The sequence below is a fragment of the Micromys minutus genome (genome assembly GCF_963924665.1).
Source record: "Micromys minutus genome assembly, chromosome: 14".
NCBI classification, from domain to species: domain Eukaryota; kingdom Metazoa; phylum Chordata; class Mammalia; order Rodentia; family Muridae; genus Micromys; species Micromys minutus.
The window spans coordinates 46,629,152-46,652,934 of record NC_137983.1 but is presented as its reverse complement, the minus strand read 5'-3'; the positions used below and the strand labels follow the sequence as shown (position 1 = coordinate 46,652,934).

Genomic DNA, 23,783 nt, shown 5'->3' with positions numbered 1-23,783 from the left:
CCAGCACCTTCAACTACTGAAACCTCTCCAGATACTCTCTCCTGGGAGCTCAGAGAATATTCAAGATCCATGGTTGATAGTATATTTCAAACTTAAAGAAGCTAGTGCCTTTGATTATCTTAATGAGTTAGGTGATTCAGTGTACAAAACTTTCTACAAGATGGGAAAATAATGGAAAATTATTTTGCTGGCATGTTTTTCTTGGTATTTCTGGAAAAAAAATGATGAAGGAAGAGAATGAGCTGTATGGTGAAATCAAAAGGCTCCAGATGCAAGTAAACAATCAAAAGGTTGCTAGTTGTGTCCTTGAAGAGAATCTTCTCTCCAACAGCCATAGGGCTCGAGTTACAGAAATTCAAACTGAAGCCCTCATTATAAGGTTGGCTGAATTACAACAAAAATTCAAGTCTCAGCCTCAAAGGGAGTCAGCAGTTAAAGTAAGGGCATTAATTAGCAAAGAACAGGATCCTATAACTTGGGATAGGGATGTATGGGAGGACGCTGTTGAAGTTGAGAATTTTGAATCTTCAGATTCTCAAGGGTTTACCCCACCCAAGGAAGTAGTACCTTCATGTCCACCCCTTGAAATAATGCCTCTTTCACATGAGAAAATTAATTCTTCAGAGTCTGATAAACCAGCAGTGACTTTCCGTGAAGAAAATGCCAGACAAGACAATACTGATGTTTCTCAAGGGCCACCAATAGTTTATTCTAGACCCATAATCAGACTCAAAGCAAAACAGGTCCCTAGAGTGGAGGTAGAAAGTGTAGTCAGTCCACAAGGAAATGCGCTAAGGAGCTTAATGAGTTTACTAATTTATTCAAGCAGAAGTCTGGGGAATATGTGTGGGACTTAAGGGTGGAAGAAACATAAAACTAGATGAGGCTAAGTTTATTGACATGGGCCCTCTAAGTGGAGATTCTAGGTTTAATATGGAAGCTCGGACAGGTAAAAGGGGTGTCAGAAGCTTGAATGGCTGGCTGAAGCATTTATCAAAGGATGGCCTCCTGAAAAGGAGTTGGAGATGCTTGATATTCCTCAGCATAGTGTTGATTTAAGACTGAGGAAATTTGCAAGGCTGAAGTGGTTATGTTCTGTATCTAATCCTCCACAAAGGCCCAGAAGATATGACCTTCACAAATCCTATCAGATGAGAACTGGTGAGAGGGGCACCGGCACATTTGAAGGGTTTTGTTCTCCCCCTTTTCCTGTGCCAGACCTTAGTGTTGGAGATGCTGCTGCTCAATTGGATGAATTAAATACAATGAATTTAATTGGGCCCCAAGGTAACAAGGGCCAGGTGGCAGCATTGAATTGTCAGAGACAAGGTGATCATATTTGTTATAATGGACAGTGTGGACAAAACAATGTTTATAATGACATAGCCCAAAATGGCCAGCAAAGGGGGGTGGAATTTATTCTGGCATGACTCGTTCAGACCGTTGGTATGGCTAACCAGTCATGGTGTTTCCAAGCACGAAATACATAGGAAGCCTACTGCATTTCTCTTTGATATGTATAAGCAGAAAAATTCTCAAATACATGAAAGAAAGGCTACACTGGATGGTGGCAAAAGGCAGACTCGGCAGTGAATTAATTTCCAGACTTGAGGCAGTTTGCAGACCCAGAACCCTTTGAATGAAGGAGTGGCCAGGTTTCCCTATGGAAGGATTTTGATAAGACATCTAAAGGTTTTGTCATTAGCCTTTCTCCACTTCATCCCCAGAAGGAGCTACTGCCTTTTACAAGGGTAACTGCGCACTGGAGAAAAGGAAATAATCAGACTTTTCGGGGTCTATTGGATACTGGTTCTGAATTGACACTGATTTCCAGAAATCCCAAAAAACATTGTGGCCTTCCCATTAAAGTAGGGGCTTATGTAGGACACGTAATTAATTGTACTATCTGTGTGTGTTTGAGTGTGTATGTCTCACTCTGTCTCTACCTTTCTCTCTGTGTCTTTGTCTCTCTCTCTCTCTCTGACTCTGATTTTGTAATGTAGTATTCACTTTTTGGCCTAGTAAAGAATTACTAGTTGCCTCTGCCCTAGCCAGGGGCACATTATACAGAAGTTTCCTGTCTTAGTCAGGGTTTCTATTCCTGCACAAAACATGATCAAGAAGCAAGTTGGGGAGGAAAGGATTTATTCAGCTTACACTTCCACATTGCTGTTCATCACCAAAGGAAGTCAGGACTAAAGCAGGTCAGGAAGCAGGAGCTGATGCAGAGGCCATGGAGGAATGTTACTTACTGGCTTGCTTCCCCTGGCTTGCTCAGCCTGCTTTCTTATAGAACCCAGGTCTACCAGCCCAGGGAAGGCACCACCCACAATGGGCTGTGCCCTCTTCCCTTGATCACTAATTGAGAAAATGCCCTACAGCTGGATCTCATGGAGGCATTTCCTCAACTGAGGCTCCTTTCTCTGTGATAACTCCAGCTTGTGACAAGTTGACACAAAATCAGCCAATGTGAAATTGACTGCCTTCCCTTCAAAAAAGATTGGGACCTGCTGAGGTAACTTAATGCCATTGTGATGCAGGGAAAGAAAGAAGCACTGAATCCTCAGCAGCAGCCAGGAGCAGACTCTCTGGAGAATCTTCTCTGCGCTGTCCCTCACTGGACTCTTCTCCAGTGTTGGACTTTGTGAAGTCAGGTCCAAGCAGTGTCTAGTACAGCAGAAAATGGCCTCCCTGAGGCTGACTCTATCTCCTGTAAACAAAGTCTAACACCCTCTTTCTGGCACAGTCTATGGGTTGTTCCTTTGCCGACAAAAGCGGGAAAACCCAGAAATGCAGTTAAGATGGAGACGTGGCCTGTGACTCAGATAAGCTGCCTTCTCTAGTTTTCCTCAGCTTTAAGATCTTTGACATTGTGTCCCCTCACATTTCTGATACCTGTAAACAGAAAGAACTCGACCCTCATGGTAAATGTGCTACCTGCAGGACACAGACAGCTTCAGCAACAGCCCTGACACACATTGTGAGAAATCATTCAGGCTGATTTCCACACACTGACCGGCCTAAAACAAGGAGTTCCATATAGAGCAGAGCTCATCAAAATGCAGGTTGACTGTAGAGTCGACATGTCTCACACTGGCCACATACGAGAACTTAAACCAGAGCCTGTGCCCACAGCACAGTCCTCAGAAGTCATGAACTCAGTGCCTAACCACAGATGAGCCCTCGCTCAGTCTGTGACTCACTGCACTACAGTGTAGACTGCTGCCTTTTATGTCTCATGTTCTTAGCTTGTCCATTACATAATGTTCTGGGCGAAGAAGGACACCTTCAAGTGAGAGCAGCACAGGTGTGTGTGTGTGTGTGTGTGTGTGAATGTGTGTATGAATGTGTGTGTGAATGTGTGTGTATGTTTGTGTGTGTGTGTGTGTGTGTGAATGCATGTGTATGTTTGTGTGTGTGTTTGTGTATGTGTGTGTGTGTGTGTGTGTGTGTGTGTGTGTGTGATAATCACAAGGCCATCCTTATCTTAATTAGTCTAAGTACCCCACCCAACATCCCAAGTATCAAAGGCTGGATTTTCAGGTCATGAGGACTCCAACTTCACTGATGTATTAAATCAGGACCAAAGCCTTTGGGTTGCTGCCTTAAGCTCAGGTGTTCTGTATAAACGGCTAATTAAGTGAGATTGAATCTCAGATTTAAGACCTTAGGGGACCTATGAGAACACAGTGCAGGGGGCTGACAAGATGTGACTTCTGCCCAGTGCTCTTACGTCAGCGTGACAAAAGCAATGCAGCGCCATATTTAAACTCTTGTTTCAGACAGCCTCCTCCTGTGGATGCAGACCCAGACTCCAGACACAACTCAGAGAAACCTCCAGATAGACCACAGGGAGAAGGAAGGTTCTCAGTTGGAAATCTTTTATCGGGTTTTTCTCCAGGTGAGTGGTTAGAAACAGGAGTGTTTAGAAATAAATCTGAAGCTCAGCGATGAATTTCTCGTGCGAGGGTCATGGCATTTTACCGAAATAGTACTTTCTCATTCAGAGCTGGACAGCTGACATGGGTTCTTGAAGTGAAATATTCCCTCAGCGTTACAACTTCAAGTCTCTGTCTCTGATGGAATATGCTTGGGAGGTGGAAACACAGATGCGGGTTTATTTGTCAGAGCCATAACCAGGCATATTATGACAAGATCATGAAGCTTAATTCCATTGATTAAAATCTTTAGTTGACCTCTGTTTCAGAAAATCAAGGCCAACAGGTCCATAAAATAAAGACGAAAATGAACACAGAGGTTCGTTCAGCCATTCTAGCTGGAACAGCCAAGAGAAAGCCAAGAGGCTCAGGGGAACAGACTCTTCCATCACTGAAAGAGGAGAACCCTAATGTAAGTGGAGGCCTGTATGTGTCAGCCAGCCCAGGGCCTAGATGAGACACAGACAGAGCTACACCCCAAAATCTTTGTGTTGTTCGGGATCCACAGAGAAGATGATGGGATATGGGTTTAAGCCAGTACGAAGATCTGAGTAGTCAACTGGTCCAGGGCGCTGTGTGGGTAGGTCCTGTGAAACTCAGTGGACCACTGAGCCTTGCTCCCAGTGAGTTTTGGGCACAGAAACCAAGTTCTAGGATGGTGAATTCCAGGAAACCAAAACAATAGAACAGAAGCAGAAACTCAGCAGAGGCTGAAAGGCAAGAGTAATAAATAATTCACTGATACAAGGGGAACAAAGACTTTCTCAGAAGGATGGCCTTAAATGGATTAAATCTGGGTTTTATTTATCTACATTTCGAATATGTAGAGGAAACCTTTCCTGGTTTCCCCTCCACAACCCCCTGTCCTATACCACTCCCCCTGCTTCTTTGAGAGAGTTCCCCCACTGCCCCAATCCTACCTCACCACCCTAGCATTCCACTACACTGGGGCATCGAACCTTCACAGGACCAAGGGCCTCCCCTCCCACTGATGCCAGATAAGGCAAACTTCTAGCACACAAGCAGCAGGAGCCATGGGTCCTTCCATTTGTATTTTTGGGTGGTGGTTTAGTCCATGACTTAGGGGAGGGCACGTCTGATTGATATTGTTGGAATCCCCTTCAGCTCCTACAGTCCTTCCTTCCTCTAACTTACCCATTAGTGTCTCTGAGCTCAGTCCAATGGTTGGCTGCAAGCTTTTGCATCTGTATTGATCAGCCTCTGGCAGAGCCTCTGAGGAGGCAGCCATATCAGGGCCCTGTCAGCCATCTCTTCTTGGCATCAGCAATAGTGTCTGTGTTTGGTGGCTGCATATGAGATTTATACCCAGGTAGGGCAGTCTCTGGATGACCTTACCTTCAGTCGCTGCTCCACTCTTTGTCCCTGTATTTCCTTTAGAACAGGAGTAATTTGGGGTTCAAATTTGGAGATGAGTGAGTGGCCACACCCTCAATCAGGTGTAGGGCCTAACTTCTGGATATGGTCCCTCCAGGTCTGGTTTCCATGGTGCCATACTGTAGTGTCTATGGGATGAGTTCTATGACCAGAAGGATATTTAGAGATAGTTATAAAAATGTCTGGAGGTCTACTAAGGTCTGGGACCCTGTTACATTTGTCAAACTGACCCATGGTCTTGATCATATCAGAGGTATCAGAGAGCCAGACAAACTGCTTTCCCTGCATGTGGAAGTAGGGAGAGACTGGAAGAAGGCTCAGCTCCTCATTGGCAGGATTCATCTATTGGCAGATACAGGGCTCCCTGTCCTCACCCATATATTTCCCAATTAAGCTTGCCTCTTCCAGGTTCAAAGAAACAGCCCATTCTGTAGGAAATGTATTTCTTCAAGAGAAAACATTAAAGGGCCTTTTATTCTTGAGGGGGGATTAAGGGTAGAAAGGTTCATGGATCCTTTGTGACTCACTGACATCTTCTTTGCCTCTCACAGGTGAAATGCAGAAACTGTGGTGCCTTTGGCCACTATGCAAGAAGTAGAAGGTGTCCAATTAAGTGTGGCCAGGTGGTGCACCTATTCCCACAGCCTCTGGGAGCCAGGAAGGAGAAAGAGAACAAGGATCCTTGCAGGCCCCAGGGTCTGCACAAACTCAGTCAAGCCACCAGACAAAGGCAAGTGATGAGAACCGGGTTGGGAGGAAGAAAGGACCCAGGCAGAGCAGAGCTCATGGGACTACCATGTCTTTTCTCTCCGTCAACAAACTGAAAGGCCAGAGAGCTAGTAATAGTCTGCTGACAAGGGAGGGTTGGTGGAAGTAAGGGGGAGAGAAAGACTATTTGAGACTAAAACTGAAGAGTTGCCATGGCATTGTCTGTCCCACAGGTGTGCTGAGCAGCCGAGGGAGGCTCCCTTCAAGAAACTTCGAACAGAGCCAGGAAAGGGGAACCAGCAGGATGGTTTGGCTGTAAGTAAAAGTGGATACCCAGTTCCTGAAAGTCCCTCCTCTGCCACTTGCACCTTCCTTCTGCAGGGCCTGTTTGCTCACCCCATGTCTTCACATGGATTTAGGTGTCCAGGGCTTTTTTCAATCTGCTGTCAGATTATAAACAGGACCTGCTTTCTGAGCTTTCTGGTGACCTGTGTATCTGTCCACGGTCTTGGCGGTTGACATTTTGTCTGCTGCTTCTATAAATCTGGACATTTACTGGAGAAGTCTAAGCAGAATGGGCACATCCTTTTCCACCATCCCAGTTTGTTGGCTATACCCCTGACCTCAAAGGCCTTTGCCAGAAAGACTCAAGGCAAGCCAGTGCCTCGTGCTCTGCTTCATTTCCCAAGTGAGATGATTAGAATTTTCAATACTATGCTGTAAATGACATAATTTAAATCGAACTGTTCTTCTATGACCACAGAAGAACATAGCGCTTTTCCTATCTGTCTCTCTGATTATCAATACATCAATATTTCCCTTCATGTACCTCTTGTCAGACCACACGGGCACACACACACACACACACACACACACAAAGAGAGAGAGAGAGAGAGAGAGAGAGAGAGAGAGAGAGAGAGAGAGAAGCACATATACACAAAAATACTTTTGGATTATCAGAATAAGCTTCACTTAAACGTTAAGGGGAGGCTGGAACTCCCACCCTTACATTTCCCAACCTACTATGCTGCAAGTTTTGGATAGCTAATGGGGGTCATCACAGCTTGATGAGTTAACATCAGACAGAGCTGCCACAAACTACCACCATAAATCCTATGAACTTTTGGTATTGTTTTGAAAGCTTTCACTGTCCTTCCAGGCTGACAGTGCCTGTCTGATCTCTCCAGATGTCTGTTTTTTCTACAGCAGCCACAGACTTCAGTCATGCCTGGGAAGAGAATGATACCTGCACCACCAGTTAAAACTTCTCTTGGGAAGCAGATGTGGCCCAGAAAGCCTATCCTCCAAAGCTTTGACAGCAACTTCCATTCCAAGCAGGAGGCAAGTCACAACAAGGCTGTCCCTGGTGTTGCCAAACCAGGGTACAGAAAGGATGGCAGAAACCCAGCCTCAGAAGACCTAGTGGATCAAAAGCTGCAGGGTATCTTACATCAACACCCCATTGATGTCCCTGAAAGTAATGCAATCTGTGAACTGCTCCACAAAGAGTCAAAAGCCAAGGATCCCAGTAGGAAAACTCAGTCCAGCCACCATCCTGCCAACCACCAGGGTATTGAGTCCAACCAGTCATCAGCGGGCCCTGTTTTAGGCCAATCCCTGAAAATGATCTTCACCAGACACAGCAAGAACTGTTGGAGCTCCAGGTTCCTAACAATGACCCCACCACTTCCCCTTGAGAAGCAAACCCCTTCTTCTGAGAGCCCTGCCTTCCCAGTGGACAGATCGGCAGCAGAATCCCAGGTAAAAGTGAGTGTTCTCTATGAGGACCTTCTGGTCTCCTCTTCCTCAGAGGACAGTGATTGAGAATAAGCTACCACCTGAAGAGCAGATGCTACTTCCCTGCTCAAATTTTCAAGATTCATTCAGACTGCTCCATACACCAAATTAACCAGATAGACAACCTGACTGTATCTTGACCAGTTGCTTCTAAATGAGCACCCCAATGGCTGTTGGGATCACATCCCTTTCCTCTCTTTGCAACCAGCCTCACCTCAGCATGATATCTGGACTCAGAGGTGTGCCTCTAAGAAGAACTCTGAAGAAAGATCACCTGTCCTCTCTAGTCTTATCATCAGGGACCTCTAGTATGTCCTTTCAGCTTCTTCGGTGTTCAAAACTATCTGCCAGTTTTGCTATTGTATGAGATTTTCTAGTTTCACCAATAAAGTTGCCCTGGAAATTATGTCTATGACTTGTATTCTTGTTGTTGTGCACGGGGAATCTCACACTACCTATGACCCAATAGCAACCCAAAAACCCTAGTGGCATTCGACCTACTGCACCAGGTTCACTACTTTGACACTTAGACATTTTGACACTCTGCACAGGTACCTGCCACCTGTGATCCTAGGACCTTTGAGACACAAAACAGTCTGTTCTATTCTTCCAAACCTCTTCTGTGTTACTGAGGCACTGTCTTTATTGACACCCAGAAAGCCAGGTAACACAAACAATAAGGTATGGAGCCCTGGTGACTCAAGCTCAGGATGCCCTGGTGTGTGATCCTGACAGTTTCGTCTAGGTTTGACAATCTCCCATTGAAATAAGAGAATGTTCAACAGTACACAGTAACAGCAGGGTTGAAAGTCACAGAGCTCATGTTGGGCATACAGTACACCATAGTCAGAATATTGCCTCCATTGGGGCTTAGTTGGCTACTTGCTAGGCTGCTAGACAAAACTTTCTCCAAAGTGATTCAATTCACTAACCCCATGTCTCATCTTAAACTTGGCATCCACCCATGAGTTTAGGACAGTCCTAACTTTCTTCATCTGGCTTTTGCATTAAGGGTGTTCAAGATGCCCACAGAGCAGTGACTATATTTTTCTGTAATTTTGTGTTTGAGACAGGGTCTCTCAGTGACTAGAGCTTCAACAACTTGTCTAGCTAGGCTGTAGAACAAGCTTCAAGAGTTTGCATCTGCCCAGCCTACTAGCCAGGCACAGTGCTGTCACAGCTGCATCTATAGCCAACTGTGGGTGGTGTCCCCAACCAGAAGCAGCTCAGGTGTCTCTGTTTGGGTATCTTCTGCTGTATCCTCTATGGATCCATATAGGTACACATGGAATAAAACTCTTTTGACTCAGACTAGACTTAAGTGTCACTTTGACATCATTGGACAAAGAAAGGAGATGAGAGCCATACCCCAGGGTGGTGGTTTGATAAGCTTGGCCCAGGGAGTGGCACTACTTAGAAGGTGTGGCCTTGTTGGGGGAAGTATGTCATTCTGAGGGTGGACTTGGAGGCACTCCTCCTAGCTGCCTGAGGATGCTCAGTCTGTTTCTGGTTTCCTTTGGATGAAGACATAGAACTCTCAGCTCCTCCTGCACCATGACTGCCTGGATGCTGCCATGCTCTCACCTTGATACTACTAGACTGAACCTCTGAACCTGGAAGCCAACCCCAATTAAATGTTGTCCTTATAAAACTTGCCTTGATCATGGTGTCTGTTCACAGCAATTAAACTCTAACTATGACAGAAGTTGGTACCAGGAGTGTGGTATCTCTGTGATTGGCCTGACCATGCTTATTTTGGAGGATTGTGGATTTTGAAACTTTGGATTTAGAAAGCTATGGAAGGCTTTAAATGAGGCTTAAAGGGCTATTTTAGTAGGAATATGGAAGACTTTGTTACTGAGAGTGATTTGAAATGTGCTGACTTGGATCAAGTGGTTTCAGTGGAGAATTTCAGTTTGTGGCCAAGAGACTGGTTTTGTAGTATTTTGGTGAAGAACATGGCTGCTTTTTGCCCTTGTCCAAAGAGTCTTCCTGAGTTTAAGATGAAGAGATTTAGATTAGTTGCTTTGGAAGAGGAAAACTCAAAACAGCCTGGTGTAAATTCTGTTGTGAGGTTACTAAAGCTCAACTTTATGAAGAACATTTTAATGAGAAGGAGCAAGTTGAGAAAAGAAAGATACAAAATACTTGGTTCACATATTAAAAGGACACCAGGAAATGAAATGGAGCTAAATCCTGTTTTTAAAAAAAATTGTCAGTTGAACTAAGGAAGTAAGACCTTGGGACAAGACCCCACCCAACTAAATTATCTCCAGGCAAATTAGTACAAACCTTTAATCCCAGGAGTCAAAGAAAAGCAAATGTCTAAATTCAAAGTCAGCCTAGAACAGAGCAAGTTCTAGGTGAAGAAAAGCTTAAATTCAGGTGTGGTGGTACACACCTTTAATCCCAAGGGACTGGCCTGATGATTTCTAAACTCAAGGTCAATCTACAGAGAAAGATTAGGACATCCAAGCTTATCCAGTAAAGGAGTTAGAATAGAGGAATCTAGTGATTATGTAATCAAAACATGGGGACATTTTTAGCTCCTGTAAGCAGCAGATCTTGGCAGCTTTGGCCATGTGGCTCTGGCCTTATATTTAAGAGGAGAAAAAGAACAATGGGACAATTGATGCTGGTCAGCTGGGGATAAAAATTGGTGGTGATTAAGAAGAGAGCAGCATCACTGAGGTAAAATCTTCTGGGAAGTGTTTTCTAAGAGGACAAAAAACTATGTTCCAGAGATAGCCAAGATTGTACCTCATGCTGTATCTGTACTTGGTAATGTGTAAGAATCACCCAGGTGGTACTTGTTCTGAAGGCGTAGAGGCATCATGGAAAACAACTGAGGCTTGGGACTGTGAGAGGCCATAGAAGGCTATTGGTGAAAGTGCAGCCTCAGTGGTTGACAATCCAAGATTGAAGGGGTCATGAAAGGATATAGGGTTTGGCACCATGAATGGAGCCTATGAGAGGCTATTGGTGAAGCCTAGTTGTAATGAAAAACCCTAGTATATTGGAGATGCTATTACCACAAGATGATCACCAAGTACAACAGGAGGGGTGTAATGGATCACCCGGAGCTTGAAGTACTACAGAGGGCAGAGCAAGAGAATTAAAGCCAGCCCTTTGGAGGAGCCCAGAAGTTCATAGGTGAATCCCAGACATTGAAATGAGAAGCTGTAACATTGAAGCTGTCTTGGAAAGATCAAGATGTTAAAGATGCCAGAGCTGTAGGATACCTGCCAAGGAAAGGTGCTAATGGAGTGGAACCAGCTCAGGAGAAAGAAACTTGTTGCAGTCAACAAAGATGAAAAAGGAGTTGAAGACCTGAAGACCAATTTGACATTAGGCATGGAGATTGCATAATTTAGATTTTGCCCAGCTGGTTGCCGGACTTAATACCAAGATCACAGTTAAGTGATTGGATGGATCTCAGAAAAGACTTTAAACTTTGGACTTTTTAAACATTGTTGATACTACTACTGACTATAGGGACTTTGGAACTTGGACTGATTGTTCTTTTCAATCTGCCATGTTTATGTATGGCACCCATAGACTCATGTGTATGAAAAATAGATGGAGGCTAGGGAGTAAAATGAGGTGGTTTATACATGCTTGGCCCAGGGAGTGGCACTACTGAAAAGGTGTGGCCTTGTTGGAGGAAGTATGTCATTCTGAGGGTGGGCTAGAAGACACTCCTCCTAGTTGTCTGAGTATGCTCAGTCTGTTCCTGGTTTCCTTTGGATGAAGACATAGAACTCTCAGCTTCTTCTGCACCATTCCCGCCTCAAAGCTGCCATGCTCTCACCTTGATGCTCCTAGACTGAACCTCTGAACCTTTAAGCCAGCCCATATTAGATGTTGTCCTTATAAAAGTTGCCTTGGTCATGGTGTCTACTCACAGCTATAAAACCTAACTAACACACCAAGCTTTATCAATACATGATTGGGCTGATCCCAGAGAGTGCTTTCTCTGTTCTAACTCTGCCAAGGACTAAGCCTGGACACTTCTAGCCTTCATACAATCTAATCCTCTGCAAATATAGACCCTGAAAGCTTCACTTTCCAGTCTCTATCTGCTAACATAGACCTAGAATGTTTCAGTTTTTATTTTTAATGTTCTGCCTTTCTAGCTTGTTCTCTCTGCAACCCACCCCAGTAAAACTGCTCCACATACCACTATGCCACCACATTTCTCTCTGTTCATCTCTTAAATACAGTCTCTTTTCTGTGCTGTTTTCACAAGAGTTGGATGTATAATATCTGACTCACACTCTCAAATATTTCTCTGATTGATTACTTTGCCTTTCCAACATGGCTGCTTTCAAACATGGCTACTTTCTTCTACAAACTAACCTTACTTTCATTGTAAGGTGTGTCTGCATTTCACCCAGGTCTCTTAGGCTTAGACTGTCTTTGGATGTGATCCCTTGCCAGAGCAGCCATGTTGCTGGATTAAACTTCTTCCATACTTAGGTTATCCTGATCTAAGCCCTGACAGCTCCCCTAACTCTGTCTTTCACTAGAGCTGAAGAATGTTCAACAACAAGGATTGGCATCTATAGTGCTTTGTATATTCTTGGCCCAGGGAGTGGCACTATTAGAATGTGTGGCCTTGTTTTGTAGGTGTGTCACTGTGGGTATGGGCTATAAGATTCTCACCCTTACTGCCTGGGTGGGAGTCTTGTGCCAGCAGCCTTCAGATGAAGATGTAGAACTCTCAGCCCAACCTACACCATGCTTGCCTGAATGTTGCCATGTCCCCAATTTGAAGATAACAGATCGAACCACTGAACGTGTACCCAGTTAAATGTTGTCTTTATAAGAGTTGCCTTGGTCATGGTGTCTGTTCACAGCAGTAAAATTTTAAAAAGTAAAAGTAAAAAGAGAGCAGCAGTGCTAGTGTTCATATATGGAATACCAGCCCTGCAGTAGACAAAGGCCTGAGGATTCCATTTATTTGGGAGCTGAAGGAGCTACTAAGTGAGTTTCCTACCAACTTGGACTGCAGTGTGAGACAATTCACTGCTGCACACCTCAGTTTAATCTCAGTTCTCATCTATGACTCCAGAACTGTGAGACCTTCTCCTGGTTTCTATACCCTGGGTTTTGCAACATACCCATCCTTGTCAATACCCACTGCAGAATCCTTCTATTGCTAGGCTTTAGTGATAACATCAAAGGTTCAGTTCATCTTTTCTCTTCTTCTGTCTTTTTTTCCTTCTCTGTTTGTCTCTTTGTGGCCATGTGTGTATGTGTTTTATAAATCATGTGAGAATGAACGCATATCTGTGACCCTCTTAGGCTTTCCTTGCAATATCTTGCCCCTCAGCCAGGGGTTACTGGAAGGACAGACAGTTTGGATGTAGGATCTGAATTAAGCAGAAAAGCACAGCTGTAGATCTTTTGCCTGGGCTTCCCCATAGCCACTCACCAGCCACTAGAGGAAGCCAATCAGTTACTGTGATGATGTCCAAATCACTAAGTGACCCTTGTACACACTGACCTATGTAAATCTTCTCTTTCATACCTGACCCATGTTTCCCTAGAAGGGAAATATATTGTACTCTATAGATCATCTTAGTATCTTACTTTGGTGCCAAGGAAACTCAAAGCCAAAAGTTAACCAGTTTGCAGCAATTACCTAGGGACTGTGACAGCTAATCTGCAGTGAAGTTGGAGAGAATGTACACATGCCTCTTCCAGGACTATATCTGGGTGAGGAACACAAGTGCTGATGTACACAAGCAGATGTTGAAACATCTGTATTCTACTCATTTCTACTGACATATTTGCCATATACTTTCCTTTATTATATTTAGCAAAGTATCTAAAGACTCTAAGCTTGTTACAAAACAAGATTTAAAAAGGGAAAAAAATAAGACCTCCTCCTTACAATATGTGATAAATCATCAGCTCCATTAAGATAAAGATCACTGCAATATTCCAGAAACATCCAGGCTTCTGTGACTGTTTAGCATTCAAGAACAGCTGCTGATGTACCAGGTGCTCTAGCAAGCATCTGGCATCTACAAACTGGCATCTTGCTAGCCGTGGTTCCCCCGTTGTTCCTTCTCTGTCAATAAATTCAGACACTCCTCAAGTGGGAGCAGCACAGGTGTGTGTGTGTGTGTGTGTGTGTGTGTGTGTGTGTGTGTGTGTGTGCCTGTGTGTGTGTGTAAGAATCACAAGGCCATCCTTATCTTAATTAGTCTAAGTACCCCACCCAACAGCCCAAGTATCAAAGGCTGGATTTTCAGGTCATGAGGACTCCAACTTCACTGATGTAATTAAAATTTTTTCACATACTTGAAAATTAAACAAAAGGCTTAAAAATAGCATATGCAAGTGAATCAACAATGAAACTACAGTGGATATTATGAGAAATTTTCTTTTTGAGATACAACCTGTCTTAGCGGTTAAATATGAAGAGCTCACTTCACACCTGAAACTGGCCATCCACTTGTGATTCCTCCTGTTTAGTCTCCCAACAGGTGGGATTATTGGCATTTTCACCTCAGAAAAGAGTTTAATTGAATTATACTTAAAATCATAAAATACAGGGAAATGTAGAAGAAAATTGTAAACAAAGTAATAGATTAAGCTTCAATGAGATCTTGCCATTTGCTTCCTGGATCAGTCTGGAAGACATTATACTAAATGAAATAAGCCAGATATAGAAATTAAACCACTAGTATCTACTCTTGCCTCCATGCAGAATCTCAGAAGAAATCCTGGTACATACATAAAAAATAATAATAATAATATAACAGTGGTGGGGAAGAGGAGGGGAAACAGAAAGTAGGTCAGAGAACAGCAAGTAACAGAAATACGGGAGACGTGATTCCTGAGACATAACTGTGTTGCCTTGTGGCGTTTTGATAAGTGAAGGTGCCAGCCAGTCGGTCAATATGGAAACCACCACTGGGTAGTGAGGCTGATTATAGGAAAGATAGAAAGAAGATGCAAGAAACAGGTATGGGAGGGCTGATGGTGAAGCCATGCCAGTGACCAAGTGTATTTTCTCAGTGTCCTTTAAAGGCAACACAAAGCATGACTTATTCCAGAGAGATAAGCAATGACCGCAAATCCTTACGTGGTGAGTTTATGGTGCACAGTATCTATGTTTGACTAAGGCCATCAATCCCAAGCAAGAAGCCAGTCAAATTTAGCTCCAGAAGTGCTCTACAGATATATGATTTTGATAAGAAAGTAAATTTTAGGTGTTTTTAATTCACCATTCCCCAAAGGACATATACCTCTGTGAAATGTCAGACTTGTTCATTTTCTGGGCTATAGTGGAAATTTCAGTATGTTGGAAAAAGGGGGTTAAGAACACTGAGTGCTCTTCCAGAGGTCCTGAGTTTGTTTCCCAGCAAGCACATGGTGCCTCACAACCATCTGTAATCATATCTGATGCCCTCTTCTGGTCCATCTGAAAACAACTACAATGTACTCATAAAATAAATTTAAAAATATTTATAAAAGAAAAAGAAAAAAGTTCTGGTGTTGAAAAACTAAGTTGAGGAGCTTAACAGTAGCTTTAAGCTGATGGGGAAAGAATCCATAAACTCCAAAGCAGGTCCGTTGAGATTTTGCAGTCCAAAAGATAGAAAGAAGGAAACCAAAGAAATAAAACTTCAGACTTGTGGTCCACCATCAGCTGCAAACTTAGGAATAATGTAAGAACATAAGCGGCAAGCCCATAACCAAGCCTGTCTGACATTTGATGAAAACCTATGTAAAGTCTTCCAATATCAAAGCACCCCAATAAAATCAACCAGGATAAACTAAAACGACACGGAGCAAGACGTATCCCAGTCGAACCACCAAATGCAAGATGAACCATAACAAGAGTCCTTCATTCCAACGCCCTTCCTAAAACAACACAAGAAATCCGAGATAACAGGAACCATTGGCAAAGTCCAAGGTGAATGATGCTAACCTCTTTTTAACCTTTTGGGGCTTGATCCTTTTCACTGGTCCCCAATCTAGGCCCTCATCTTGAGCTCCAGCCTGTGACTCAGAACTGAGAATGAATGAGAATGAAAGGGTTGCTGTAAGACTCCTGGGGAGACGCATCACTGAGATTCTGATGTGACAATGTCTGCCTGCTCTGTGAGGGCTACAGGGCCCTCCCAGTTGGGAAACAGCTAAGCAGTAAGTAACCTTGTAAATAAGTTGTTGCCTGGTATGGTGATGAAGGTCAGACATGTTTTTATTGAATTTAAAAGTATCTATATAAACACATCGTCAAGTTTCTATTAACCTTGATATACGGTGCACATATAAGGACTCAATCTCACCTATCTTATTTCTAAGAGCATTTGTCTTTTACGAGTTTGTGTGTATGTGTGTGTGTAGTCAGAGAACCATTCTCAGATGTTTTCTCCCTCCTTCCACTCCGTGGCTTCCAGGAAGTAGGTGCTTTTACCCACTAAGCGCCTTGCCATCCTTCCCAAAGATAATGGAGTGGTCACTTGATAAAAACTTGGAGATAATTTTTTCCACTGCATTTCTAATTCAGTACACTGCCATCCATTGCTCTGCTGTTTCTTGAACATCTGCTCTGTGGTAGAAATTACACTAGGCACTGTGCCTAGGGTTGTCAGACAGAGTGCTGCCAACTGGGCAGGAGGGCAGCCCTGAGGCTGAGTGAGAGGCTGTGAGGAGAGGCTTCCTGGAGAAGTCATCCTCTTACCTAAATCTGGAGAGATCCACTAGGTCATTATTCAGGCTATGGGGGTTGAGGGGGGCAGACTAATGGAATGGAAGTGAAGAACTTAGCATAATCCAGGGATTCTAGACAAAGAACCTTGTAATGACACAAACAAAATCAAAATTCTAACTCCGTTATAGTCACCCCACATTTTTTTTTAACTCTCTGCCGGGTTACAGAGACAGCAGGAAAATGCATCCACACATAATGTCAAGTCTATGAGGCAATGATAGAACACTGGCAGAGAGACACGGAGAGGAAGAAGGAAACAAGAATTGAAGCCCACTCAGAAGGTGAAGGAAACCTTAGAAGGGAACATAGTTGGTGCTTTGGTACAGAGGTAAAAATGTTCAGCTCATATCTAGAGAACTAACTATATGTCACATGGAGCAGAGTAGACACAGAAGGAAGTAAAGATATAGAAAAGCAGTAGTCCGGTGGCTTTGCCAAGCCTCCAAGTGTCTGATGATTTTTAAACGGGTATTATAGAACAGGAAAAAACCCTAGCAATCCAGCGAGGGGAGACTGCACTGTCTTGGACAGCAAGACCAACACCAGAGACCATGAAGCAGGAACAGACATCCTGCCCAGAAGTGGCTACTGGAAGATGGAACGGAAAGTGTGTGCCTCCAAGAGATATGAAGCGTCAGAAATGGTGGGGCTTGGCGGCTGAGAAGTCTGGTATAGGAGGAAGAGGTCAGACGTGAGCCTCTCGGGCTCCTGGTTTATGTTACTGGAGGGAGGTGAGGTCAACAGCCATACACAGCATAGCTACCGTCTTTTCATGTATGCATACACACCATGTACATACATATGTTTGTGCGAGCACTCGTGCACACACACACATTCCATTGGTGGGTTTCACCATCCAACTCCCTGGTGCCTTTCACATATGAGTCACCCAGTGTGAACATGGAGAGAGAGAGAGAGAGAGAGAGAGAGAGAGAGAGAGAGAGAGAGAGAGAGAGAGAAGAGCAAGTCTGGACCATGCTACTCTACGGTGTGGCGCTTTAGTGAGGACCACTGAGGCCAAGCTCAGCCTTGCAGAAGCACACAGTGGGATCTGCGCTCCTGAGCACACACACTAGATACATTCAGCTTCCCTACACCCAAGACATCATCATTCTCGCCCTGTGGCTGGCCTTGGGCTGCCTTGATATTTGCAGGTTCAGTCATCACAGTGTTTAGAATCTTCGCCCTTGTTCTCTACCTTCCTACCTTTCCCCCTTTCCTCTCTCCCCTTCCCCTTCTTCCTTTTCTTTTCCTTCCTTTCTTCCATTTCTTTTCTTTCACTTTCTCTTCTCTTCTACTTCCCTGCCTTCTCTTCTCTTCCCATTCTTTATTTTCCTCTTTCCTTTCTTCTTGTCTCTTCTCCATGCCTTCTCCCTTCTTTTTTCTTTCTTTCCTTTAACTGGTGTCTAGGGGTTCTTTTTTATGAACATATTTTTAGATGACACATACATAGTCACCACCACCCAAGCAAAGAAACAGGACACTGCCCTGCCCCCAGCTCTTCTCAGATGCTCACTAATCACCTCTTAGTCACTCCCTGACTGGTTCTTCCACCAGTCACTATCCTGATTAAGCTCACTTGGTTGCTTTTATTCTTTGGGCTATAACTAAAGGATGTTTCCCTATACCCTAGGGGTTTTGCTTGTTTGGGATCTTTATTCTTGTCCCTTGATTCTTTCACCACATTATTGGTAGATTTCATTCATGTTGCTGCACTTTGGAGAAATTTACCACCACGTCTCATTGCTTCTGTATGCTATGAATCGGGCTGTTTCCAAACCGAGTGTAGACAGACTACTTGAATATGCTGTGTCTGTTCCCTGGTCACAAATGAGAAGTTTCCTTCAGTTATCATCTGGAAGTGGGATTTCTGGCTCACTGGTGTCGTAACTAATAACACGTGAGTGGGTAGTTTCCAGGTTCCACTGCCTCGTCAATATTTGGCTTTGTCTTACTTTCTCTCATTAAAACTCTGTTTATCCAGTGTGCTTTTTTTTCTAAAATAATTCCCTCCCTCTCCATTGCTAGGGTTCCCCAGCCAATTGTTCAGGTGTCTTGTAAAAACAACTTTCACACAGGAGCTACCAAAAGTGGATAAACCTGGACTCCCAAGATAGACTTTAGATGAATTTTGAGTGCCTTTAGCAAAAGTAAACCCTCTGTAGAATGTGGCAACTTCTTACCTAAAGGAAAGCAAATGACCTGCAATCCATCCCTTGATTATCATGCCACCCTTGTGTTCTTCTATTCCTGCTTTAACACCGCTGTCTTTGTTGGGTGAGATTGTTTTTGGAACACTAGTCTTTGGATATATCAACCAGCTCAAAGCCATGGCCACCCAGCATTCTTCTGTACTAAAGATTCTCTCTCTCACCAATATGACTACAAAAGCAATAATTAAATCTTCTCATATAAGACAGCATTCTCCCAAGCACTGTTCTCTGGCTAATGTTCCTCATGGATGTATTCTCTCTGATGTACATACAGGGTTTGACCAACTGACCTGGACGTGACCAACAGCCCTGACCTCCATCCAACACAGCTAGCCACCATTCCAGCTGAGGGAGATGTTTCCCTTCAAGGTGAGCAAATGGATGGGGCTGGCCTGCCTCCAGTCACTGCTGATGCCCTCGCCCAGTATTCGTCAGAAGAAGTTAATACACAAGCTGCAGGAGGAAAAGGCTTTTCGAGAACAGATGAAAATTTTCCATGAGAAAATAGAAGACTTCAGGGAAGAGATCTGGGAGTTCCAAGGCAAGATCCAGGCTTTCCGGGGCCAGATCCTGGGGTTTTTGGAAGAGGGGAGACCTTTCTGGGAAGAAGAGAAGATCTTCTGGAAGGAAGAAAAAACCTTCTGGGAAATGGAAAAATCTTTCCGGGAAGAAGAGAAGACTTTCTGGAAAAACTATAGAACTTTCTGGAAGGAGGACAAGGCATTCTGGAGAGTGGACAATGCTTTATGGGAAAGAGAGCAGAATCTTCTTCAGGAGGACAAGGCCCTATGGGAGGAGGAAAAAGCCTTGTGGGTAGAGGAAAGAGCCCTGCTTGCAGAAGAGAAGGCTTTGTGGGAAGATAAGAAGTCCCTCTGGGAGGAAGAGAATGCCCTCTGGGAGGAAGAGAAAGCACTCTGGGTGGAAGGTGGTGGCTTCCATCTCCTTGGGGAGCAGAGGCCCCAAAATGGTCCCTACAATGCCAATGAAGACCCACAGTTAGCCCCCTTCCCCCGAGGCCGTGCTTAGTGAACACTGGACACAGAGGGTCATGGGGTGCAGACATCACTGGTTGGGAATGAAGTCCAGGATGACTCCTTGTACTAGAAGAAATAGACACTAATTTGTCTCTTTGCCACGGAAGAGATAATAAAGTCCTGAAGAGAGGTGTGAAACAACAGCTCTTCAAAGAAGGTTGACTTCATTCTCCCTGCTGTGCCATCTGATTGTGTGATTCTTTTACCTAATGCTCCAGATTGTCACTGGCCACTGGGGCTGGCTCCAGATAGTTTTCCATTGTCCTTTGCCTGTGTAGGGGTTTGTAGCGTTGTATAAAATATACTCAGACAATGTCAGACCCAGACATACAGGGACAGAGAGGAGCTGAGGCATCCTGCCTCTGCCACCCTGTGAGAATGACCACTTTAGCTAGTCTAGGAGGCCTGAGTTGGACCCACAGACTTCTAGAAGTCTGCCAAACTCCTGGAAGTTGGAGAAAGGGGTGTTAACCACGGCCAGAAGCTCAAGAGCACTCTTTAAAAGCACTAACCTGTTCTAAGAGTGCAGATAAAGGTGGACTGGTGGGATGATCCAGGAGCTATGACAGTCTTGTCTCTGTGTCCTTGCATTCAGATAAGGGTCGCTGTATGGAACTCTGGGTTGTCAGTTCCTTAGCTCTGTCCTGCTAACTTGTGTAAGCTTTCCCATTACTCTGAGTTGACAAAGAAATTACAATATCCGCTGATGAGAGAACAGAGACCCAGAAAGAAAAAGTGATTACGTGTGGCCAGGAAAAGAACATATCTACTCTGCCCTGGCACCCAATCCTTCTCTAATGCAACCTGGCTCATGATAGTTCTCTTTAGAGACCTCCTACCATAAGAGGAAGTAAGTCTAGTAAGGAACTCAAGTCACTAGAACTGTGTCCTTGAAGGGAACAGTATTTAACACAGGCATCAAAGCAACAGACCAAGCAGCCATGGATCAAGACCTCCAAAGCTGTAGGCCGAAATAAACATTCCAATCTGGAAGGTGATAACCTTGGGTATTGGGTGTAGTAATGAACTGTGTGTAGAGAGAATGGTGGTTGAGATGTCAAACGTGATCACTGAGGTTCAAACCCAAGAAGATCTAGTCTGAGTGTGGTATGTGGAGTGGCAGGAACACCCAGAACAGCAAAAGGCAAAGATTAAGCAGGCCTCAGATTCTACCAAAGGGAGGAGGGGAGAATCAGAGTAGTGAACACCAAATGAAAGGTACAAAAGAGGAAGAACAGCTCAGCAGGAAAGCGTTAGCTTAGCACCTATGAGATCACGGTTTTCTTTTTTTTTTTTTTTTTTTCTTTACATATTTATTTTATTTATGAGTACACTGTAGCTGTCTTCAGACACACCAGAAGAGGGCATCAGATTCCATTATGGATGGTTGTGAGCCACCATGTGGTTGCTGGGAATTGAACTCAGGACCTCGGGAAGAGCAGTCAGTGCTCTAACCACTGAGCCATCTCTCCCGCCCCTGGGGTCATAGTTTTTATTCCTGGGATGCAGAGAAAGGAAATGGAACATAAAATACAAAGCAGTTTGAAGCAGGAACTAGAAGTACACACTGAGTAGAAATGGCCCTCTTCTCAGTTTCCCTAAGAGACGACGGAAAGCAACAGCTGTCATGTGACGAGTACCCGGAGAAGCTACCCAGAGAGGGTGTGGGTCTCACTGATTTTCTTTTACCCAGCACACAGTTGTAACCTTTTGCTATCTCTGGTTCTACTCTTCCAGATCTAGGTAATAAAATGGGCAGGTTAATGAGCCAGTGCATCTCTACATGGTGAAGGCCTGGGGAGACAGACTCATAGAGCCATTCCTGCTTTTTTTTCTTAAGCTATTTGAAAGCATGTGTAGGAGCTTATAGAAAGGTTTCCTAGAGGGGAAGATGGCTTGGAGGGTCTTACCAAGAGAGTAGGCATGACCCTAAGACATAGGATGCATTCCAAGTGTAATCTAGGACATACAATACTGCAGGTCTCCATAGCCTGTTTGGTCAGTGCTTGGATCCCCTGGAGCTGGAGTTGTAGGCAGATGTGCGCTACCCAAAATGGCCTTCGAAACTCTAGACCTCTGGGAATGAAACTCTAGACCTCTGAAACAGTAGCAAGCACTCTTACTGTGTCTTCTCTTCAGCCATGTCACCAATGACTATTTCTTTTATTTTATTTGTCTTGAAATCAAATTTTTTGTTTTATTATATTTTATATGCCGTTCCTCCTTCCCAGTCTCTCCTCTACAACCGCCCATGCCATTCCCCCACCAGCATCTTTTTAAATGAGTCAGTAGGACTATCTCTACCCCTGACTTCTAAATGAAAGTGTATAGAGACAAACAAACTTGGACTGCTGGCAACTGCTCTTGACTGTTCACATCTGAACCAGTGAAATGTTTGGGAGTTTTCTTGGCCACAGATACCTGCGGGGAATAGAAAAATGACTTTGGGGTTTTCCCTTTCACCCATCCCAAATGGGACCCTAATACACCCACTGGGCCTTCCTTGAATATTAATGAGAAGCTTTTAAAAACCTGCATTCCTTTTGACACTGTAGCCATGAGAACACCAGGCTCTACATTTGGCTTTTGTTACTCAATCTTCTTTGGGATCTGGGGATAAAAAGCTCCAAAGACTTGAGAGTTTCACAGGGCATAAACACTTGGCAGCATCTAGAAGTGCCAAAAAAGGCTTTCATAATTGAGATGAAAAATAAAAACAGACAGCTCAGACTGTAGATAGGGGCAGTGCAAAGACAAGCTAAAATCATGGTTGTTGCCTACAGAATTGACCCATTCTGGACCAAAGGACAACCTCATCTAGAGTAAAGATGAACCTTGAGAAAAATAGGTGAAAATACAACAGCCCACACTAGAACAAGATCAGTGTGTTTGCTGAAAGCAAAAAAAAAAAAAAGCTATTAGAAAAACAATGTTCCAGCTGTCACAGGAAGGTCCTGGCCGTTCTAGCCACCAGGGGATCAATAATGAGTCAGATGAAAGATACCTGTGCTCTGCTTTCCTAAGCATTCAGGAGCCCTTAGTTACAGCATCTGTAAGAAGGAACTTAATCTAATTTCTAGTGGGAACAAACTCTCTATTTAAAAATGGTGCTAGGTTGACTTCCCAAACAGAAATTCCTACTCAGGCAGCTACTGGTAGTCTGGGACTATCACTCCATGCCTGAGAGCACCACGAATCTGGGTCACAAGCAATTATCTGCAAGGACACAGCAAAAGTGCCCAACTGAATCACTTCATGGACAGAAAGAAAAGTTTATTGTGGAAACAAACAAGCTGTCTCCAAGAATAACAGTCAGCACATCAGTGGGAAAACAAGCAGATTTGATTTGGTAGTTAGCAAGATGTGGGTCTTTGAGTTGATGCAACCTATTCAGATGAATCAGAAATGAGATACTCTTACCATGGTAGTTGACTATTGAGGGCAGAAAAAGGATGTAATGCTTTTCCTGATGAACAGAAATGATACCTTATGTGATTTCTATGGGATGCTGAATTTAAGTTTCTGTTCATCCAACAACAATCCTGTTTACCCAGAGTCCTTCTGTCTAGGAAATTATCGCCACCACTGCCACTTTTTAAACCAACTTTGAATTTACTGCTGGTGGGATTGCAAACTAGCAAAGCCACTACAGAAATAAATCAATGTGGAAGTTTCTTAAAAAGCTAGAAAAAGGCCTATCAACTATGTGGTCTATCTAAAAACTCTTGGCAAGATGCCCAAAGAACCCTATATCCTCCTCTATTGGCTCATCGGTTCATTACTGCTGTTTACAGTAGTCAGAAAGTGGAAACAGCCTAGATGCTTTTCAGTGGATGACTAAGTGATGAAAATGACACACACACACAGACACACAGACACACACACACACACACACACACACACACACTGTAATACTTTTTCAGCTATTAAAAAACACCAAATTAGAAAATTATCCAATAACCAG

General features: G+C 43.9%; 2 protein-coding genes across 2 annotated transcripts; both read left to right on the top strand.

Annotated features, from left to right (window-relative positions):
* Positions 1-4,245: 4,245 nt before the first annotated feature.
* LOC308429925 (uncharacterized protein) lies at positions 4,246-7,865 on the top strand (the record flags this gene model as incomplete). Its single annotated transcript, XM_080928959.1, has 4 exons — positions 4,246-4,350; positions 5,885-6,063; positions 6,275-6,356; positions 7,248-7,865. The coding sequence occupies 4 exons, from the start codon at positions 4,246-4,248 to the stop codon at positions 7,863-7,865; spliced, it is 984 nt and encodes a 327-aa protein (XP_080785085.1).
* Positions 7,866-15,967: 8,102 nt separating this feature from the next.
* CCDC70 (coiled-coil domain containing 70) lies at positions 15,968-19,811 on the top strand (the record flags this gene model as incomplete). The annotated part of the gene is made up of 2 exons (XM_080928302.1): positions 15,968-16,001; positions 19,060-19,811. Exon 2 carries the CDS (start codon positions 19,140-19,142, stop codon positions 19,809-19,811), a length of 672 nt encoding a protein of 223 aa, XP_080784428.1. The 5' UTR covers positions 15,968-16,001; positions 19,060-19,139.
* Positions 19,812-23,783: the final 3,972 nt, after the last annotated feature.